Below are 20,193 nucleotides of genomic sequence, written 5' to 3' on the forward strand. Positions count from 1 at the left end.
GACATAGTCAGATCACGATCAGTAGGCCAGTATCAGTGTGACCCTAACATTTTCCCACATACAATTAAATGAAAGCCAATGCTTAAATGTATTGCAATTGCTTACAGCCATGTATTTACCAGATGAAAGAGGGAACTGGAGAGAAGTGAGTTTAACCTCTCTCATGGCACTGTCCTATGCAAGATGTGTGTCTTTAAGGAAAGACACAAGCAAACACACAAACACAAAAAAAGAGGTCACACTACTTCACGTGGCAATAGATTTTCTTTCCTTGCAAGTGTAACAACCAGGTTCTCCTGAACAACTGGCCCAGCAGAGAGCACGGCTGTGCAAGCCATCATAACTGCAGGTCAGATATGGTCCCAACTTCAGGGTCCAATTACCCACAGCTCTCATGTCCTTAAATGGGGCACTGGGGAACAGAAGAAGAGGAAGGGTTGGCATATTACGTCCCAAAAACGAAATCAACAGCACTTCGTCCTTTCTAATTATTACTGCTTTCCAGAAGAGAGCAAAGAGGTGCTTTATGAGTCAAACCACATGAAAGAGAATCAGGATTTCCAAATTCTTTCCAAAGCTTATGCATTTCTCACCCAACTCATTTGGACTCCTTGTATCTCCTCCTCCTGCAAAACTGTGCGAGTATAATTCAGCTAACTCTTACAGAAATCTCTGAGGTTCACCAGCCAGTTACTAAGTGTAACTCTTAAACTAGCTGAACAGCTTTGCTGCTATCAATGATCCTTTCCTGCAGAATGCCTTGAAAGGGATCACTGGTTATGATAAATCTAAGTGTCCTGCATTGATTCCCATAATTTAATTAACTCCCTTTAAAACTAGTAGTAAGTACGAGGGAGAATTTACCGGTATTAAAATACTGCAGCATTATATAAACACTTGGCTGGGTCTCTTGACTTGGTCCTTCCTACAACAGCCTTGCTCACCATACTGTACATGTAGTTATCTCTGCCGAGGGCGGGCAAACTGGCAAAATGCTGATTAAGAACATGTTCTCTTTTTAGAAGCTCTCTCCTGCCTGACTCTTCTGGACTTCTCTGTTCACAGCCACTAGAGAAAGCATTACTAGTTCCCTCAGTATGCATTTATGCCCAGGGGGTAAAGGACGAATCTCTTTCCAGCAACTAGAGCAGGGACATGGATGTGAAACGCGAAGCTCACTCACTCTCCTACTCATGGCATCAAGGAGAAGACAAATGAGGGCTTGGGTAGAATGTGACACACATCCCTGCTCACACTATCAGAAACTGCTTCCAGTTTGAGGGTGACGGCAGAGGGCCTGCCACAGGGCTCACTAACAGCAGGTTTCATCAGGGGTAAGCAATGCCAGTGAAAGAAAAAGAACTGTAAAACCAGCAAGATACCTGAATACAGTCTGACAGCAGCAGCATTTCCAGAAACACATGGAATAACAACTGCTACAAAGAACTGAACACAGTATAAATACCACTCCCAGTAAAAAAAATAAAAATAATAAACAAATGTTGTGCCAGATAGAACCAACCCAATGGCGAAGAAATGGCAAAGAAAACCTGCTAGAAGGCAACTTGCAATACCTAAAGAACATACAAACAACTCCACCACTGGAAGGCATTTCCAAATCATATTCTTTACATCAAAAATATGGAGTATAGTCAATGAGGTAAAATATAGAAAATACTTCTTCAACTAATTAACATTTCCGATTAAAAGTTTTAAAAAACCCCAAAGAACAAGAAACCATCACTGTTTAGTGTTTTCCTGTTTGGCATCAAACTGTCAGCTTAGAAATACGCTAGTTAGTTATTAAAAAAATGCTAACAAATGGGAAAATTAAGTTTGCTATGCAGCTACAAAAAAGAAAAAATGGTGAATGCCCATAATTGAAATGTGTCATATAATCCTGAGCAGCAAAGAAAATACTTTGTGGCAAGAAGTCAGTCAAAACTTGGTTTTGGGGTGGGACAGAGTGGAGTCAGTGCAAACCCTGACATACATTTTTAGAATGGTGGCTTCTGCCTGGCTAAAGAGACTTGCACCTGGATTTCCATCCACCTATGGGTACAGATCTGAGTCTTCTCAACTCTCCACTCCCCCAGAAGTGGCAAAAGTGAAGTAAGTGGAACTGCAGCAGATCAGGTTTGTATCTTTGGTTTATTCTGAGGCCAGAAGCAACAGATAGAGAGAAGACAAGCTGGGCCCAGGCAAGGCCAAAGGCAATGCACCTTGGTGCATTCACCATAATTGCCAACTAGGATCAGCTATGATGCTGATGTTGATGAAATCATGCTGAAATTTGCTAAGGTAGACCATGAAACCTTTGGAAATGGACAACACATAAGTCAAATCAGTAAATAAGAAACCGTCCCATGAAGCAATGCTAACCTATGCAATATTCTCCTTCATGGAAGGGTGTTCAACAGTGAAGCCTGGTTCTAAGCAGCAGACTTGGGGCCTGATTTGCTGCTCATCCATTAACGAAAAAAGTTGTCTGCTGTGATGTTGTGATCCTAAATTTTTCCTCAAATATTGTAATATAGATGTCATTCTTGCTCAGAAGAAAATGACCTTAGCATAACAGGTATCTGCTAGGTCCCCATCTACTAGCTCTGCTTTTACAACTGTGTCTCCCTCCAGCCTGGATCACCCTGGGAGCAAAGTGACACTAAGTTACACAGAGTAAAGTCTCCTAAAAATAGCCAATGGAACATACTTTGTAATGCATACCCAACCCAAATGCCAACAAAGTTTGGCCCATTTACCACACAACTCTTTTCCAAATGTGAGATTTCTCAGTGAGATTTCTGCTACAGCTCAAAGCCAGACTACAGTCCTTTGAGAGGCACAATGCTGTGAGGTCTGCACTTTCAACCCTTCGTGCCTGTGCCATTATACTGTACAATACAAAAATGATTTTGTGCAGAACATTCCAAATTTGGAAACTGTCATGTTCAATCTGTGGGTAAATTGCTGACTGAAGAACTCCACCAGGGTGGTGGCAAGAGATTAACAGACAAGGGACAACCAAAATGAATTAAAAAACAGTTGCTCCAGTACAGGAATCTTAACAAAAGAAGACCGGATAGCCCAAGCCTCCATTATTTTCGTTTCAATGATCAGTAAATAACTGTTTCCAAAATTAAGAGATCGTGTTACAAATCTCAGATGAAAAGAAAAAAGACTAGCAATATGTGTCAAGTTATCCTATTGATTATTGCTTTTATAGAACATATACATCAATTTGGATTATTTGGCAAATTCTATTTTTACAGCAGTTGCCCATAGCTTTTGAAGAAGAAGAGTTTCATTGTCCTCACAGATTTTACTCTTCTCATCAAACACATTCCTCAAGGGCGTCTGAGAACACATTTAGATACCTCAGTTTTTCCTACAGCTGAATACCGAAGCAGCCAAAGCAGGAACCTTACTGCGAGTTTCTCGCAAAAGGCTGCCACAAAAGAGGGAACACAGGACAGCGATGAGCAATGCAGGAATGCCTATAAATAAAAGCATGGATTGTAAACTGCAAAAATAGAGCCAACCCGGGAGGCCCTGCGGCTGCACAGCAGCCCTCTCCCTGTTTGTTGCACACAGAGTGAATTTCAGTACTGCTGGGGATCAGCAGCGCTCCTGTGCCCCCTTCCCAGTGGCTCAGACCACGCCAACCGGCAGCCTCAGCTCTGAGCGCACCTCGGTCCCGCCAGCCAGGCTCTCATCACCTGCACTCGACACCAAGCAGAAGCTCTCCAGCAGTCTTCATAGACTCACAGAATCATTTAAGTTGGAAGAGACCCTCAGGATCATCGAGTCCAACCATAACCTAACTCTACCACTAAACCATGTCCCTGAGAACCTCGTTTAAACACCTTTTAAACACCTCCAGGTATGGTGACTCCGCCACTTCCCCGGGCAGCCTGTTCCAATGCCTGACAACCCTTTCCATGAAGAACTTTTTCCTCATATCCAATCTAAACCTCCCCTGGAGCAACTTGAGGCTATTTCATCTTGTCCTATCACTTCCTCCTTTTGCTAAGTGTGAAGCCTGCATGTAGAAAAGGGACAATGCCATCCTAAATCCCCTAAACAGCCAGGGCAATCACAATCAGGTCCAAAAATAAAAGCCACCCATGCAAGGTTTCAGAGAGCAAAACTGCAGATTTACACTGTTTCTTAGCAGACAAAACTGGAACTGATTTCAAAGCAGAACAGAAAACATTTTGTTGCTAGAAATCTTGCAAGTGTTCATGTCACACCAAAAGCCGTTCCCTTCATGCTATTGTGGAAGGGGTTCAAGCAATAGCTAAGGCAGCATATATAAAGCCTTCATCTTACCCTCTCTTTCATCAGTATCAAGCCTATTTAGATGTGCGGACACACTTGAACCTCCTACCTTAGCACCTTGCAGAAGTTATTCTGGCTACTGTAAAGAGAAAACAAAGACAAGTCATTTCTTCACTGATGATGACATATGAACTAGCAGCTCTTTTTGTAGGCGCGAGGTGACAAATCCGTACAGTGCTATTTCTTGGACTACCTGTCTGCATTACGCTGACAACCACCCATCCATTCTCATGGATGACCAAAGACAAAACAGATTTTATTTCTTTTTATTAGTCTGAAACATGAGAGTTCTATTGATATTGTTAAAGTAGCATAAAGCTCAATTTCCAAGTATGCAAAACCATATGACTGGCGGGCTGGAATGCAATGTTTATCAAAGGGGCCTAATAAGGTTTCAGTTTTATTAGGCTATTTCCTGTAAGTTGATATGTGCCAGTTCTTTTCATTAAGACAAGGATATAAAAATTAAAAATGGATTACCCTAATGGGTTCCAAATTACTGTGTCGCTTTCACTTCTTTGCATCCATTTTTTTAAAAACCAGTTCTAATTGGTCCTTTTCCAGTACCACCCTAGATATCTGAATTGCTGTTCAGCTGAACTGACATTCAAATCAAAATCCTGCAAATCTCATTCTACTCTACTACTATAATGTTAACGCTGAACCATTGAAGCATCATGTTAAACATGTCAATGCAAAATGGTGGACACTGTGTTAAAAGGAAGTTTAAATTGCAAAAGCCAAGTTTGTCTTTCTCAGGAAAAACAAACAAACAAAAAAAATCCCAAACAAAACAAAAACAAACAAACAAAACCACCAACAGAAACTAAGGATGAAATTCAGTTACCTAAACTCAGCCGCCCTGTGCCTTTCACCAGCCCAGACTAGAAGTGGGTGTCTCGCAGGATGTGCTGTATTTGCCAGTCCCGTTGGGTGGCTGAATCCTGAGGCACATAAAATGGTACTATATGCCTGTGTCTAGCCAAAACTCAACAGCAAACATTTCTCAAACAATTTTAATAAGCTCTAAAGCACTTCTCAAAAGGGATTAAGCACACTGCACAACTAAATCTTTTTACTTCTGCATTCCTCCTCCCTTGGGAAAGACATAATATTCAGTATTCATTAGTTTTGCAGAATTGAGCTCTCCTAAGATCTGATAGATTTGAGGTCCACTGGAGTGCTACAAAGATCTCCTTTGGGAAGCCTTCTAGGAACTTAAAGTGGAAAAAAAAAACCAAAACCTTGCTACATAGTGTCTGTGTTCACTTAAAGTAAATTGAGAATTCCAAACTCAGTAAGACATGATCAGTTTCTAGAAATCTAGATACCAAAAAGTATCACAGAAAAGATCCCTGGGCACACGCAGCACCCATGACTAAAAGTTCTTAAGTTCCCACCAATTTTACTGCAGTTCAAGCACATTCAAGGTCCTGAAATCACCAAAAATCACATCAAGTAATCAATAGTCCTTTCATGACAAATTTTGGAGACAAGAACTGGATCATAAGACTTGTAAAAAAAATTCGGAGAATCCTGCAATACTACATTTGGAAAGCCACCTACTCTGGTGTGCCCTGACAGAGCTGTGTCAAGCATTTCTTCTCTCTTTCCATGATTCAGGGCTTCCAGCTTTCATGGCCTATGAAATGCTTGGGTTCTTAAACAGCTACTCCACAAATAAAAATAAACCCACAGAGCAAATGGCTAAACATCCCAGTACAAATTGGGGGAGTAAAATGCCAATAGCACATGAAATCTCCTCAAATGTCACGTTGAGAAAATCAAGATGCTAAAACCAGTTTTATTTTCCAGTACAGTGATGTCACCAACATGATATTTTCATTGTTTGCCAGGTTAACAGAATTTATGGAGGTAATTAATGCAGAACATGTGTGCTGAGCTATCCATATGAAAAATGGAATTGCCCCTGACTTCATTTGCTGCCTTTGCAACCAAAACCCCGCTAACATCTTTTTTCACTATTTCCATATGTGAGAAATACAAATATTTATAACAAAGGTAAATGCCTAAATGACTGTTCTATTCCCATCTACCCACAAGCCAGTTTTTCAGACCCCTGTCTTCTGCTTATTCCTCTACTTCCATTGCCTTTCCACAAACGGGTCCGGTTTCCATTACATTCTACAAACTAAGCATGTTCCTCATACCTCTTCTCCAGAATTGCTTTCCTTAGTTACCATGGACAGTTTTTGCTTCCATTTCTTGAACACTCTCTGTCCAGCTTTAACCCAGCTTTCAGGATCAACACAAGCAACTATGGAAAAAGCAATGCCATTAAACATATGATTCTTTTCCTGTGTCTTTTTTTTTCTGGGCATCTACAGAATCAAAGCATCCCCCTTTTTGGTAAGCAGCATTTAATAAGAAGGAACAGACAGGCAGTCTTCCCAATGAGGAAAAGACAATCTCTGCCATCTACTCTTTATTGGCTGAATGTTGATTTATGGGAAGGAAGACACAGAAGAAAAAGCACAGGCACAAGGGAAAGACTGCAGGGCAGTGTGGGTGGGTGGGCTGAGAACAAGAGAGACCAATGAGTTTTTCCCTACAGTCGGGTTACTTCTACATGGTTTGGGTGAGCACATTGCATTTTCCACAGCTGTAACCACCTTTTCCAGGAAAGCTCAACTCTCAACCATTACTAGGACATTTCTCTCAGAGGTAAATCATCCATGGGATAAAAGCTTTTGCGGGATAAGGTCCCTACCATCTCAGAACCTGTTTTTAATATAAGTGCCTTAAGTGTGTATTCTCCATGGCTGGTCATGAGCATTAAGGCTGGACAGACATAATTTACTTTTTTTTTTTTTTTAACAAACCAAACCACAAACAAACAAAAAAACCCAAGCACCATTACCAAAAGATTAAACAGAATGGTAAAAATGCCTCTACCCTGCCTAAACTGCAGCCTCTGTTGAAATTCACCACTGGTAAATCATAGTCATGAAACTTACTAACGTAAACAAAGCTTAGACATTCAGGGAGGCAAGGAATTTCTTAATTTGTGCTTTGCTCAGTGTTCAGATCATGGTCAGCACTGACTTCTGGTTTCCTAACATTGTCATTAATTGGAGAAAGTTTGGATCTTGGTTTGATTTTTCCTAGGATTCAGTCCAACTTTCACTTCATCTCTGCCTACCTATGCTCTTTTTTAATCCTTCTCTCTCCCTCTCCAAAAGAGATCTTTCAAAAAGTCTTGCCTCTCGAAAAAACAGCAAACAGAGCAAAAATCCTCTAGCTGCCTTCTAGCTTCTCAACAACTAAACCAAGAAATCCAATGTCACTCATCGTTATCTGTTACTGCACAAAGTTTGTGGGAAGCCTACCATGACCAAAACATATTTCAGTGCTTTAATTATTATTTAAAGAGTAGCCCTGCACTCTGGATTTTCTACAAACCCCTCCCTTGCTAGGCAACAGTTTAAAAGTTCTGGTTTTAATAATTGTCCTGTTATGCTATGCTTTAGCAATTTTTTAAAATTATTTTTAAAAGAAGAGACCGATGCAATGCAAACCTTTCCATCCAAATATAGATATAAAAATGCTATGAGAAGCCATCTGGAAAGAAAAAAAAAAAAAAAAAAAAGGAAAAAAAAGAAAGCACCATTCCCACACCTTATTACACTAAACTGCCCTGACTGAACCTTAACATTCATCCTATTGTTCACTTAATTGCTAGCAAGTTTTAACCACTGTTCGTTTGGTCTGCTATTCTTCTTTCATCAATATTTTTCCAGCAGATTAATGGGATTTTCTTCCATATTTTGCCTGAAACAGCAGGACACAGTAGTTTAATGAAAAAAAAAAAAAGGAGCGTGGCACTAAAGTTTCTGCTTACAGTGTGTCTGGTTTAATAACATCTCTGCAAATTTAAGGCTGTACATGCTGCTGTTTCATTCAATCTACCCGTCACTCTCACAGACTGCAACTCTTTTGTCACTGTCCCAAGATTTCTTTCAGACAGGATTATCTTTATTTCTCCATCTCTCTTTCTTTCATTTATTCACTGCAGAAATTTAGAAGGAATCTTCAGTCCAAGGGATGGAATTTTAAGTTTACATCAGTTTCACACTACAAAATGAGTACTTACTCTGCAAAATAACTACTTGTGCTAGGATTTATCAAGCGCCTAAGAAATTAAGTTGCACAAGAGTAATGCAGGGAATAAAATCCTAACCCAGCAAATTACTACCACGTTCTCTTTCCAAAATTACACTGTTGGGAGTTCATCTCTAATCTTCGGACTTCAACCATTTTCTTTTAAATTGTGGGTCTTTTTAAAAACTGTTTACATACATATATATATATTAAAAAAAAAAGGCACTACTGCTTTAAAGTGTTTATGGAAATAAGGGCTACAGCACTGCAGTTAATTTTTAGCAAAACAGATCACTTAACAGTAGTCACATGTGTTTGTAAACAAATTTTTTTCCATTTGACTGTATCATTTCTTACTCTAGCTCTTTTCCTCCTCAAAAATGTATTTCCCTCAATTTTCAACAATGCTTGAACAAATCAAACAATTTGTTTTCATAATAAAGGAAATGTTAAAAAAAAAAAAAAATATCCCTACATCTCACTACAGAAAAGCAATTCTTTGGATGTTGGAATTGTCTTTAAGAAAAGTAACAGGTTAGTGAGATTCCTGTGGCCCACCTCTGAAGTTTTATCCAACACCTCTGGACAAGTCCCATCAATTTTGCATCTTAAGGTGACCTCTCTGCTTTTCAATATTAGCTACACTGAGTAGAACTTTGTACTTTAACAAAAATAAGGACAAATTTCTATCTCTAGGTTGTTTGTTTGTTGGGATTTGTGTTTGTTTTTAAAGAAAAATAAAAGACCAGCTACAAAGCGGTGGTACCTACATGAATTACAGGTATCTAAGGAACTAACTCGGGCTCTGTATAAAAATCTACTAACAGTTCTGTTGTATTTGGTAACAGCTCTGCAGTGACCCTCACTGGTGATAAAATCCAGAGCTCTGAAAACAAGAAAATGAACACCTGCATCTGTATTTCTAAACTTTCATCAAGTGGGGATTACAAGAACAAAAGCCACTACATACACTCCTAGAGGAAAACTTGCAAGTTGTGAAATGGAATCAAAAGTACGTATACTAATAGCAATTTACTTAACTCTGGTGGATAATAAAAAATTAAAACTAATTTGTACGTCTTCCCAGATGGGAATGAAAAATTTAAGTTCAATCAGAATGCTGTCCTGATTTGCAAAGATTTCACATAAACAACGTGTAAACTTAGCATGCCTATTATATGTTTAATGCTTTTCCTTCGGTAGTGCCCCTGAAGCCTAATTTCCTGAGGCTGAGAGTACAGAAGAGGTCTAACCCGTTTCTACACCCTGACTGCTTCGTAGGTTACCAAATACATTTTATCCTAACTAACTGCAATAAGAATTAATTGCTGTGTCAAATTTGGACACCTTTGTATTTCAAACATCTGCTTTAAGTTTGATATAGACAATGTAGTGATTTTTCTTTTTAATAAGCAGTATTGAAATCAGCAGTAAGACAAGACAAACTTCAGTAACAGAAAAGAAATTAAATTATTCCATGTGTTACAGCCCACTATAAAAAATGTTGACAGAAAGTAAGAGATTTAACCAACTTACTTCTCCCATTGCACAGGATTTTGAAAACATCATGATGTAAATTTTAAACATGTTCATTATTTGTCTAATCATAGAGCTTAGGATTAAGCACAGAAGCTTTGAATAAGATACAGCTGTATGAAAAACAGCCCTCAAGACCTCCATGACTTTGAGCTTTCTAAAATTAAATTTTAAAAAGTATCACATTAATATTTCTAAACCTAACTTTTTTTTTTGCAGATAAACACTCAGGAGCAAACTATAGGCACCAGCAGGAATTGTGTCACAATACATGAGGACTTATCTGGACCTAATCATACCTGACATATAGTGAGGAGAGATTTCTAAATAGCATTTCCCCCCGTTCAAGCCCTTTAGATTCTATTGAAAATTTTCCAGTATTGCCAGCCTTTCCCAAAATTGCACGCAAAAGTTGGGCAGGCATTTTGCTCCATGGGCAGACAGTGCATTTTTCAGAACTATGCCAAGAGCTGTCATTACTACAAAGGCACAGTAAGTCGTCTTTAGCGACTATAACTGTTAACAGAGACCAGCCCAGATAAAATGGTGCATTTAATTGCGCAGTTACACAAAGTTCTGAGATGGTAATCAATGAATAAAAGATGAAACCGCATCTCCAAATCCAATACACACTGAAAACAGAGGATGATTGGAACCTTCTTGCTGTAAACCAAAACAGACACTATTTGAAACCAAGTACTGTAAGCAGATTTACCGTATTGATCCTTTGGTAACTGCGTTCGCAAGAAATTAATTTTATGCTAGATTGAGAGGTTACAAGAAGTTTCCTGTCTGCACAGTCAAAATATTATTGAAGCAATTCAGGTTGTCAGTAAAAGCTTAAACAAATTTGCTGATAATCCTGTTAATGACCTAGGTCAAGTGTTAACTGTTGTGGGTTATAAAACAGTGAAATTAAGGTTGCTGGTACCCTCAGGCAGGCAATATAGTTACCGAAGGGACAGAGGAAAAATTATTAAATTATAGAATGATATAGCTCATTCAGTTTCTTGATAACGGTAGAAATTATTCAGAAAGAAACTACATCCTTCTAAAAAAAACCCCACAATACTCCCTAAAAGGAAAATATCCAACAGCATGGAAGAGCAGAATGTGGTTTCTACATATCTACAGGGTTCAGTTTGCAACTTCAAACTGGAAAAGTTAGATGGTAAATCTTCCTGACATTTTCCTGCCTCACGGAAAGTAGCACACACCTTACCACAGCACATTGATAAATTTGAACTTTAGGGAACCTTCCTGAGCTTCTCTGATTACGTAGGTAAAACGTATGAAGCTTTGCGATAAGCACAGCAGAGAGTTTAAAAATAAACTCAATGGAAAATCTTACATTTCATCATGAAAAACCTTTAAATAAAACTTCTCTGCAATTAAGCCAATTAACAAAAATTCAAGCACTCCAAGAAAAAAAAAAAAAAAAAAGAAAGAAAAAACTGCATTTAACACCACAAAGTGAAGTAAGCCAACAACTCACTTTCAGCCTCTTTCATTCTTTTCTCCCTTCATCCCATCTGCTTCCATTGCAGTATTAGTACTAACTCAAACAGTCATCAGCTTTAGTGTTAATTGCAAATGTTAACTGAAGTTGTACTTAAAAAGAGTAATCCTTTCACGTCAGATAAATTTAGGAAACATCACTAAGAACTCTGAACATACTGTTGTTGGGTGTCTACTGCAAAATTCATGTCTCCCAGAAGTTTGACAAAGCTATAGACACATAGCAAAAATTAGATCCATGGCTTTGTTAAAACAATCCATGAGGAGAATTTCAGCAGTAGCTTTAATATAAAGCGTATGAAAGAAACTGTATACATTTTTATTTATACGCCTATATTAACAATATCCTTCTCAGTGTTGGAAAAAGACAGCTTTTCTAAACACCCCACAGAAATGCAGAAACATCTATTTCTAGTTTTGGGGGAAAATTTATGGTAACAACAGCAGGTAGGTAAGTGAAGAGGTCAGAAAAAGATCATTTAAAAGAGGAAAACAATCTTCTGACATAATTTAAAACTGCATCCTAATGCTTGATCACCAAACAATTTAGTATGTCAGCAAATTATAATAATTCTGATTTCTAAACTCACATGATGAGCCTAAATAAGCTGTAAATAAATAAAAGAATTACTGAGCTCTTCTAACAGGGTGTGTGTGTGGGGGGGTTCTTTAAAGTTCATATCACTTTTAGAAGAAACACTAGGTGTTCCCTTTTATTTTGAAAGGAACAGCAAAATACATAATTGAAAAAAGCAAGCATTTAAAATTGGGTTACTGTCTGGTAACTGCATTTATACTGTTGTTTTCACTAGCCATTTTGAAAACATTGCCCAAATCATACAAGTTCTTGAAGCTGAATACAGAACAGAAGCAGTATCTGCTGAAAGCTGACTCAGACAAGTATGCTTAATGTGCACTCTGTACGACACAAATTTTTTCCCCCTGTCTCAATTCTCAGTGTCAGTGATTTAAAACAAAGAAACAAAAAGTGTGGATTTGCAAATTGGAATGTTCTAATATCTTTTTTGCATAATTAGTCTCAGTTTATAGACTGTGTCTGTCTACCACTGCCATGGCGGCAGAGCTGCTCCGCTGACTGACAGAACTACATACATTCCCCAAAAGCTTTTAATAAGACAAGACTAACCCCATCAACACTCTGGTTTTCATTTCTGAAAATCATTTGTGAAAGATAACAATATTTACAAAATAACATATATCTGGAGGCTTAGAAGTGATCAACTGTTAGAAGCACATTCTTCTAAATAGCATATGAAGCACTGTGCAGGCGAAACAAATTTACATAAAACATAAAAACGGATGATATACCACTCTTCTGGTATGGTGGTACCATAGCTTCCTTCCGAGCAATAAAACCAACTGATTCAAGATTACCCAGGATTTGTAAAGTTTGAATCTTTCCTTATTTCTTTTACGTTATAATTCTTTTTCCTTCCAGAAATCATTTAAAGTCACTATCTTACTGTCTTATCCCACAGACACACAGAATATCAATAAATACATCAGCATTATTTATACAGGACAAATGATTGTTCTAATAGCTTTGGTATCTGTTTCTCTACAGAAATGCTACAACCCAAGCAGGTGCGAGTTTTCCATGGTTGCTTGACGCTAGAAGTTCTTCACAACCTTTGGCCTCTAGATTTTATCCCTGAAGATGATTACACTGGACATCCTGGTCATGCCGACTGCATCCACAGTGCAAGAAGGCAAAAGCTGCATTTCCTTTTTTTTTTTTTTTTTTTTAATAGGAAAAGTGCAATCTTCTCTTCTTCAAAAAGTGTTTCAATTACTTTTTCAAGCATTGCCTAGTGGTCATTATTTCTCTCTGAAATCTAAAATACATTTTCATCAAATGTCATCTTAAAAATTCTCATAGAGAAGGAGAACAAATCACTCATGCTTCGTTTCCCAAAATTTACACACATTCACATACCCACACACCATTTTAACACATGAAAAAAAATTGATATGAAACCGCTACACAACCAAAGAGAGGTTTTATCGGGGAGCAAGCTTCTTTTTTGTATTAATTAAAAGTTTTGAAAGAGAGGATGACTAATGAAACCACCATCCCTGCACATATAAAAGGCATCACAGCTCAGTTATCACTGGGGTGAGGGAGACGGGGACCAAGCATTAGTCTTTATAGCTTATTTTTATTAATTAACACACGAATCTGACTCCTACCGCTGTCTGCTAGCAGCCATCTATTTGAGGCTACAAATAAGGAGGCGACTCTCCCTGAGCGGCAGCCGCGAGGACGCAGGGCACCTGCCGGGTGCTGGGGCGCTCCGGCTCCCCCGGCGCCGGGAGACCGCTGCCGCCCCCGCCGCCAAATGTCCCTTGCCCCTTCTCCTCCCCGCCGCTCATCTTGCTCCCCACCTCGCCCCGGGCGCTGCGACTCTTCGCCGCGCATCGCCCCGCCGCCGCCCCCAGCGCACCCCGCCAGTGGAGGGCCGGGGGACGGCACAGGCTGCCCTTCCCTCGCCAACTTTCCTCGGGGAACGGGTAGGGGGCGGCTGCCCCTCCGACTGCGGCTCCCGCACCTCACCGGGCGGCGGCCGCTCCTCACAAGCGGGGACGCGGCTGCGCTGCCAGAGCGCAAGGCGAGAGAGAGCCCTGCGGTCCCGCGGCGAGGAGCCGCTGCTGCCCGGGACCACCTTAACGGGAGGAAAATAAATAAATAAATAACATCAACAAAAAGAGAGCGAGAGGAAAAAAAAATATATATATATATATATAGGAAACGGGGGGAAAAAAAACGGGAGAGCGCTCAGCGGGTCCCCCAACCACGCGTCCCCGGTGGGACCCGGCCGGGCCGCGGCTCACCTTCGTTGCCGGGGCGGGCGCTCAGACGCCCGGCGGCGCCGAGGGCAGCACAGAGCAGCAGCAGGAGAAGCAGCAGTAGCGGCGGCGGCAGGCGGCGGCGGTCCATGTCGGCAGGGCAGCGCGCAGGCAGAGCCGCATGTCTCCGCACCGCATGCCACCGCTCCGCGCCCGCTCCGCTCCGCGCTGCGCCGCGCCGCCGGGACCATGCCCCGCGCCCGCCCGCCTTCGCGCTGCGCCCGGGAGGGGCCGCCCCCGCCCGGCCCCGCCGCCGCCGCCGCGCCGCCCCGGGCCCTAGCGCCGCCCCGCCCACCTGCCTGTCCGCGGGGAGCGGGGGGGGGGTGGTTGGGGGGCGCTCCCGAGCGGGTTTTCCGCGGGATTTGCGCGCTGAGAGGTCGCCGTCCGCGCACCGGGACGTTCGTCGCAAGGGGAGGGGTAGGGGAGAGTGACAAATTCCGGGCGGTGAGGGGCAAAGCGCAGAACCTGCCCCTGAGCCCGAAAGGATGCCCCGTGGCATGCGACGTTGAGCGGGATCTCTGCAATACGGGATGACATAAATCACATAACTCGGAAGCCTCGGCTGGCCGTTTTAGCCAGCTACAATCCGATCGTGTCCAATTACCAGCCTTTGCAGGGCTGAACACAACTGCAAAGTAGCGGTAGAGCCTTCAGAGTTTCACAGCACAGCCATAGCAGGCTTGCTAAAAAAAAAGCCAGTTAGATCATTCATCCCTTTGCTGCCTACAGTGACTCTAGCCCAGTCTGCTTCACACAGAACCATAATTCTGACCCTAAAGAACACACTTTGACCTCAGCAAACTGGAGCCTTGGTGGTGGTAGGGGCCTCTTCTCAGACGCTTTCTGTAGGGTTGTGCAGCTTTACTCTAGAAGTTACCATGTTACCATGTAAAATGTGTATTTTATAAGCATTCGCTACCTGTGTGCACCTTACCTCCAGTACCCTCAGCCCATCAGAGGCCCCAGAGTACCTGTCAGAGCAGAGGGCAGAGCAGCATGCAGGCAGTATTGCTATTCCACTGTTCCTAGGGGGGAATCGCTGCAGAGCAGCACCTCCCAAGCTTCCCCTCCTGTGGATCATTTCTTCAGAATATGGATACCTTTCTTCCCAAGTGACTCATCTCAGGTCTCCAGAGCCACCCAGCGTGGTTCTGTGGAAATGGAAAAATATTTGAATAATACTGAGGTCAAATAAATATTTTACTTCAAACCAAAGCTATGCACCCATGTAGTATGAGGTCTTGCTCTGAATGTGCATGCTGCCTGCACAGACAGCAAGAAACTGGCTGGAAGGAAAGGAGCCTTCAGCAACAGATGTGGAACTACAGTGCAGAAGTAACATCAAAAATCTTTGATCTCACAGAAACCAAACCCTGATATTTCAGAAACCAATATGTTAAATCCCTGAACAACCTTCCTTTCCACAAATACAAAAGAATTGTCCTATGTGTCCTCAGGGTCACTGGTAGCAGCAGGACAGCTGAGCGCTGCCGCCTGCAGCATCTGAGCTCCAAGTTTATCAATGGCAAAGCTGCCTGTGGGGCAGCACTGCAACACAGTACCACCAACTCACTTCAGCAGTGATGCACCTTTTCTGCCCCCCAACAGCAGAAGAGGAGGTGCTGGGCTGGTTGCAATTCAGAGCCTGTGCCAATGTCTCTCCTGCACAGTATTGGCATACCCCAAACTATTTGGTTTAGCTCTGCAAGGTTTGCACTGTGCTAAAGGGGTTGGAAATGTACGTAAGGCAAACTAAAGGAGATATAAGGCCGTAAGAAGTCAGTCTCAGTCAAGCAGTTGTTTCAAGGGAGTACAGTTGAGGATATGAGCATTATTTTCCTCTCCTTCCCTGTTTCCAGGTTTGATTACTCAATCAGATTAAGAAATCATCACATCTAATAGCATCCATTGTTTCATGTCTCCAGCTGTTCCTTTCACTTGGATTTAGCATCTACCCTACTTATGTCCTCTCTGGTTAAATTTCCAAAAGGACAGAGAGAGATGCCCAAGTCTTTTGACCAAGGATCTCCAGAGGCAGGGTGATCTGGCCATAGGGTTAACAGTGTATGGCCCAGAGAAGGGGACCTCCTGTCCTCCTTTGTCTTTGTCATGGCTCATTTCATTATACCTTTTAATTTATTTCATAAAGATGTTTTTTCCCAGCAAAAAATCCAGAAACATACACTAATTTCCTCAAAAAGTTACTCTCCCTAACAATAAAACCTGTTTTGGTTTGGGATTTTCTTTTTTTTCAGACCTTTTCCTTTTTCCTTTTCCTAATCCTTTCTAGAATACACAGCTGTCTTCCTTGAGTTCTTTTGTACAGCAGAGGCAATTCTACTATTTAAAACATCATTAAATTCTCAGGACTAGTAGTTTTGGTCTCTGTTGAGCCACATCTTTCTTTTATGACTTCAGGTAAATATTCTTTTAAGGTGGAAGAAAAAGGGTGAAGAAAAATAACAAATCTCTGCGAAAAAAAAAAAAAAATCACTTCTGTTTTCTGTTAGTGGGAAAAAGTCATTCCAAAGAAGCAAAGAAAGGCATTTTTGTTTTTCAGTCTTCAAGTTGTGTGTGTATAAAACATCTGCACCTTCCAGCTGCAACACCTGATTCTGCTCTTGCTCCCCGTCTGGGAGAGGGAGGCTGAGCACCCACCATGGTTTTACCACATAACAGTGATTTGCTGAAGAAGGAAAAGAGAAAAAGAAGAGGCAACCACATCCAACTGCCAAACCTTGTTTTCCTCCTCTTGGGAAGAGCCGCAGGATTTCAGCATTCCCCTTCCCATGCTTCTGCTTTGGAAAAGAGGAGCTTTTACAACACTTAATGGGTAGAGGTGGGAGAGGCAGCTCCTTGGATTCCACGAGAAGTGAATATTCTCCAGCCAGTGCCTGACAGCAAGTAGGGCGCAGCACTTTGCCAAAGGACAAGGTGCAACTCTCTCCTTCTACCAGCTCTGCGATCCTCCTGATCCTCTGAGCCACTTATTAATGTTGTCATACATCTGGTGGTCACAGGACACACACCACACATCTTTGCCTGCCAGAGGGGAAAAAAGCTCCTCCAAGGGACCAGAGGCAGCAGCCAGTGCGCTGAGCCCAGCCACAGCATCCCCTCACATTGCCCTACCCCGTATTGTGCTCCGACGCTGGGATTGACCATCATCCCTCCAGGTTAGGCATGGTTCCACCTCAGCATGGTAGCTGCTTTTGAACTGCTCCTGGGTCTACACCTGTAGGTCTGGGATTGTTCTCACAACTCACTCGTGAAGCCCACAAATGAGAGAAAACCCTTTGACCTTCTGTTATGGTGTCATTTTCTGTGGGTACAAATTTGTGATGTCATTTTCTACAGGTAAAAATCTGAGCTAAAAAAAAAAAAAACACACAAAACACAAACAAAACAAACAAACAAACGAAAAAACAAAAGGAAAATGTGGTATATAAAACTGATGGAAAAGAGTTGGTAAGAAAACATCATGAGAAAGATTATACATGCTACAAGCAATTGTGCTCCAAGTATTAATGTCACCATTAACTCCTTCACTGGTTCAGTGTAACAAAACAAGGGGTGGACGTTAGAAATATCAATGCAACTTTTTCCAAGGTAACAATGTGTTTACCAGGTAAATATTTTGTTTAAAAAAAAAAAAAAAGGGTAAAGAAGATAGAAGAAGAAAGAGGAAGAACAAACTAAGGTCTATACAGTAAACAACAGATTGTGAATTCCCAATTCTGCCTCATGATAGCGTGCATACACACACAGAGACATATATTTTGGGTTAGTTTCACCATCCATACCTCAAGGTGTATTTTTCAGCCTTCTTTTCTCCTTGTGAAGGTTACAAATGCACCTCTTAGAAACAAATGAAAGATCAGATTTTCACATTGTATTGTGGAAAGCTGTGAGACAGCTTCATGACAAGGGACAACACAGATGATATGGCTAAACACTAAAGCTGAACTTTTTTCAGAATTTTGCAGAATTTTTTCTACAGATTGAAGAAACATTACATTAAACAAATATTTTGAGGTTACTCATAGCAAACATATTCTGAATTCATAAATATCTTCACACCAGAGGACTCATCCAGGAAGAAAATAATATCAAACAACACAAACCATATAAGAAAAATTGTTAGTATCAAACCTTTACAAAGAACACCTCTCAAGCTAAAAATGAGTAGCAAAAATATTTGGAAAAATTTGAAAACTGCAGGTTCTGAGGAAAATTCTCAGCAGGAAAGATAAAATTCCTTACAAATTCTTCACTATGTTTTTTTTTTCCTCTGTGACATGTAATCCGGAATGCATTGTGTTAGTTTTGTGCAAATTGCATGTTTACTCTATTAAGAGTAATTTTATGTGAGCTTAAAGGGCACCTTCGAAGAAAGAAAATAGCCTCTAGTGGCATTTCTACATAACCAGAGTGCACATGGTAATATCTTTGCCCTAGCATCCATAAAATCATTCTAGAGAAACACATAACCATGATTTATGATTTTCTGCCAACCCTGGACTTTAATTTCTTTAATATATTGAAGATCAAAATCCTTACTAAACACAAATTTTATCTCTTACATTTTTCTTTTGTAAACAGGGAAGTGACACATTCTGTGATTGCATAATGGAAAAAAGAAATCATAACACATGGGCAGAATGCTCCAGATCTCACGTTTGCATACTAAATAGGAAAACAACTTTCTGCCTAATGAAAAAATGTTACAGATTATTAGGAACAGCCACAGAAGTAATCAATCAATTTATCCAATGGACTGGGCCACGGTCTGTTTCCAAGAAGGCTTTTTAATGTTTATGGCTTTTGAGTTGCATTGTTTAATTAATTGAATGACGTGAAACTTCTAATCTTACAGATTAAAAGACAAAATGTTTTCCTTTAAAACAAGCAAAAAGCATTAATGATAGGGTCAGTACTCTTAAAGAAAGGTGGATGTACAATCCCCAATTTATATGGGGAGGAGGCAACATGCACAGCAGAACAATGCTCCCCATCGGTAGGTGCCTTGCCTGTGATTTGATGGGGTTGTTTGGAGGCGTGAGAACATTTCCTCCTCAGTTTCTGATACTTATTTATGAAGGTCGTTGTTTGTGATGTTGATATCCCTCCCACTTCACAGACACCTGGACTGAGACAACGTTTTCCACATAAATCATACTAGAGGCAGGTTTTCAAAGTCATTCAGTGATAATTTGGGCCTCCCAACAAGCATCTGTGTATATATCTGTGTATCTTTTCAGATTAAGTCTTTAAGTGTTGAGCTCAAAATATTATAAATGGAAGGATTGTTGCTCAAATTCATCACAAGGCAGGAGTCCACCGTGGGCCAGTCTTGGAAATGGTGACCAAGGAGGAAGAACCCTCCCGTGAGCCATTAAGGAAGTAGATTTACTTGTTTTAAGTATTCTTTGGGAGAGATTTTATAACATAACCCAAAGGTCTCCTAATGTACAAGATTGCTGTGAAAATGCAAGTGAATGAGAAAACGCAGGATGTTGAGGAATAAAAGACAGGATGCAATAAAAACAAATGATAAATGAAGTGTGAAAAGTTACTTTAAATAAGTCAGTTATTTAAAGCTAAACTGTAGCTCATTCTAATCAATACTTATACAATAATTACGTGAAAATCCAGAAAAATAGATTAACTACACAGGGTAAGAAATTCAGCTTTGAGCAGCAACATAGCTGCAATTGTAATTATGAAGTGAGTGCACACCAATTCCATAATGAAAAAAAGCCTGACTTATTATGGAGATGGAATACAGTGGAAAAGCATGCAAAATGCAAA

The 20,193-nt window shown here is 40.8% G+C and overlaps 1 protein-coding gene across 2 annotated transcripts in view; it reads right to left on the reverse strand.

Moving 5' to 3' along the window:
* Positions 1–14,607, reverse strand: part of EPHA3 (EPH receptor A3) — a 228,999-nt gene extending 214,392 nt beyond the window's left edge. For both annotated transcript variants that reach the window (XM_082076386.1, XM_082076385.1), the window contains exon 1: positions 14,368–14,607. In XM_082076386.1, the coding sequence (XP_081932512.1) occupies positions 14,368–14,473 (106 nt within the window). In that variant the 5' untranslated portion in view covers positions 14,474–14,607. The remainder of the gene's footprint in view (positions 1–14,367) is intronic.
* Positions 14,608–20,193: the final 5,586 nt, after the last annotated feature.

Source organism: Streptopelia decaocto, assembly GCF_964273445.1.
Source record: "Streptopelia decaocto genome assembly, chromosome: 1".
Taxonomy (NCBI): Eukaryota; Metazoa; Chordata; class Aves; order Columbiformes; family Columbidae; genus Streptopelia; species Streptopelia decaocto.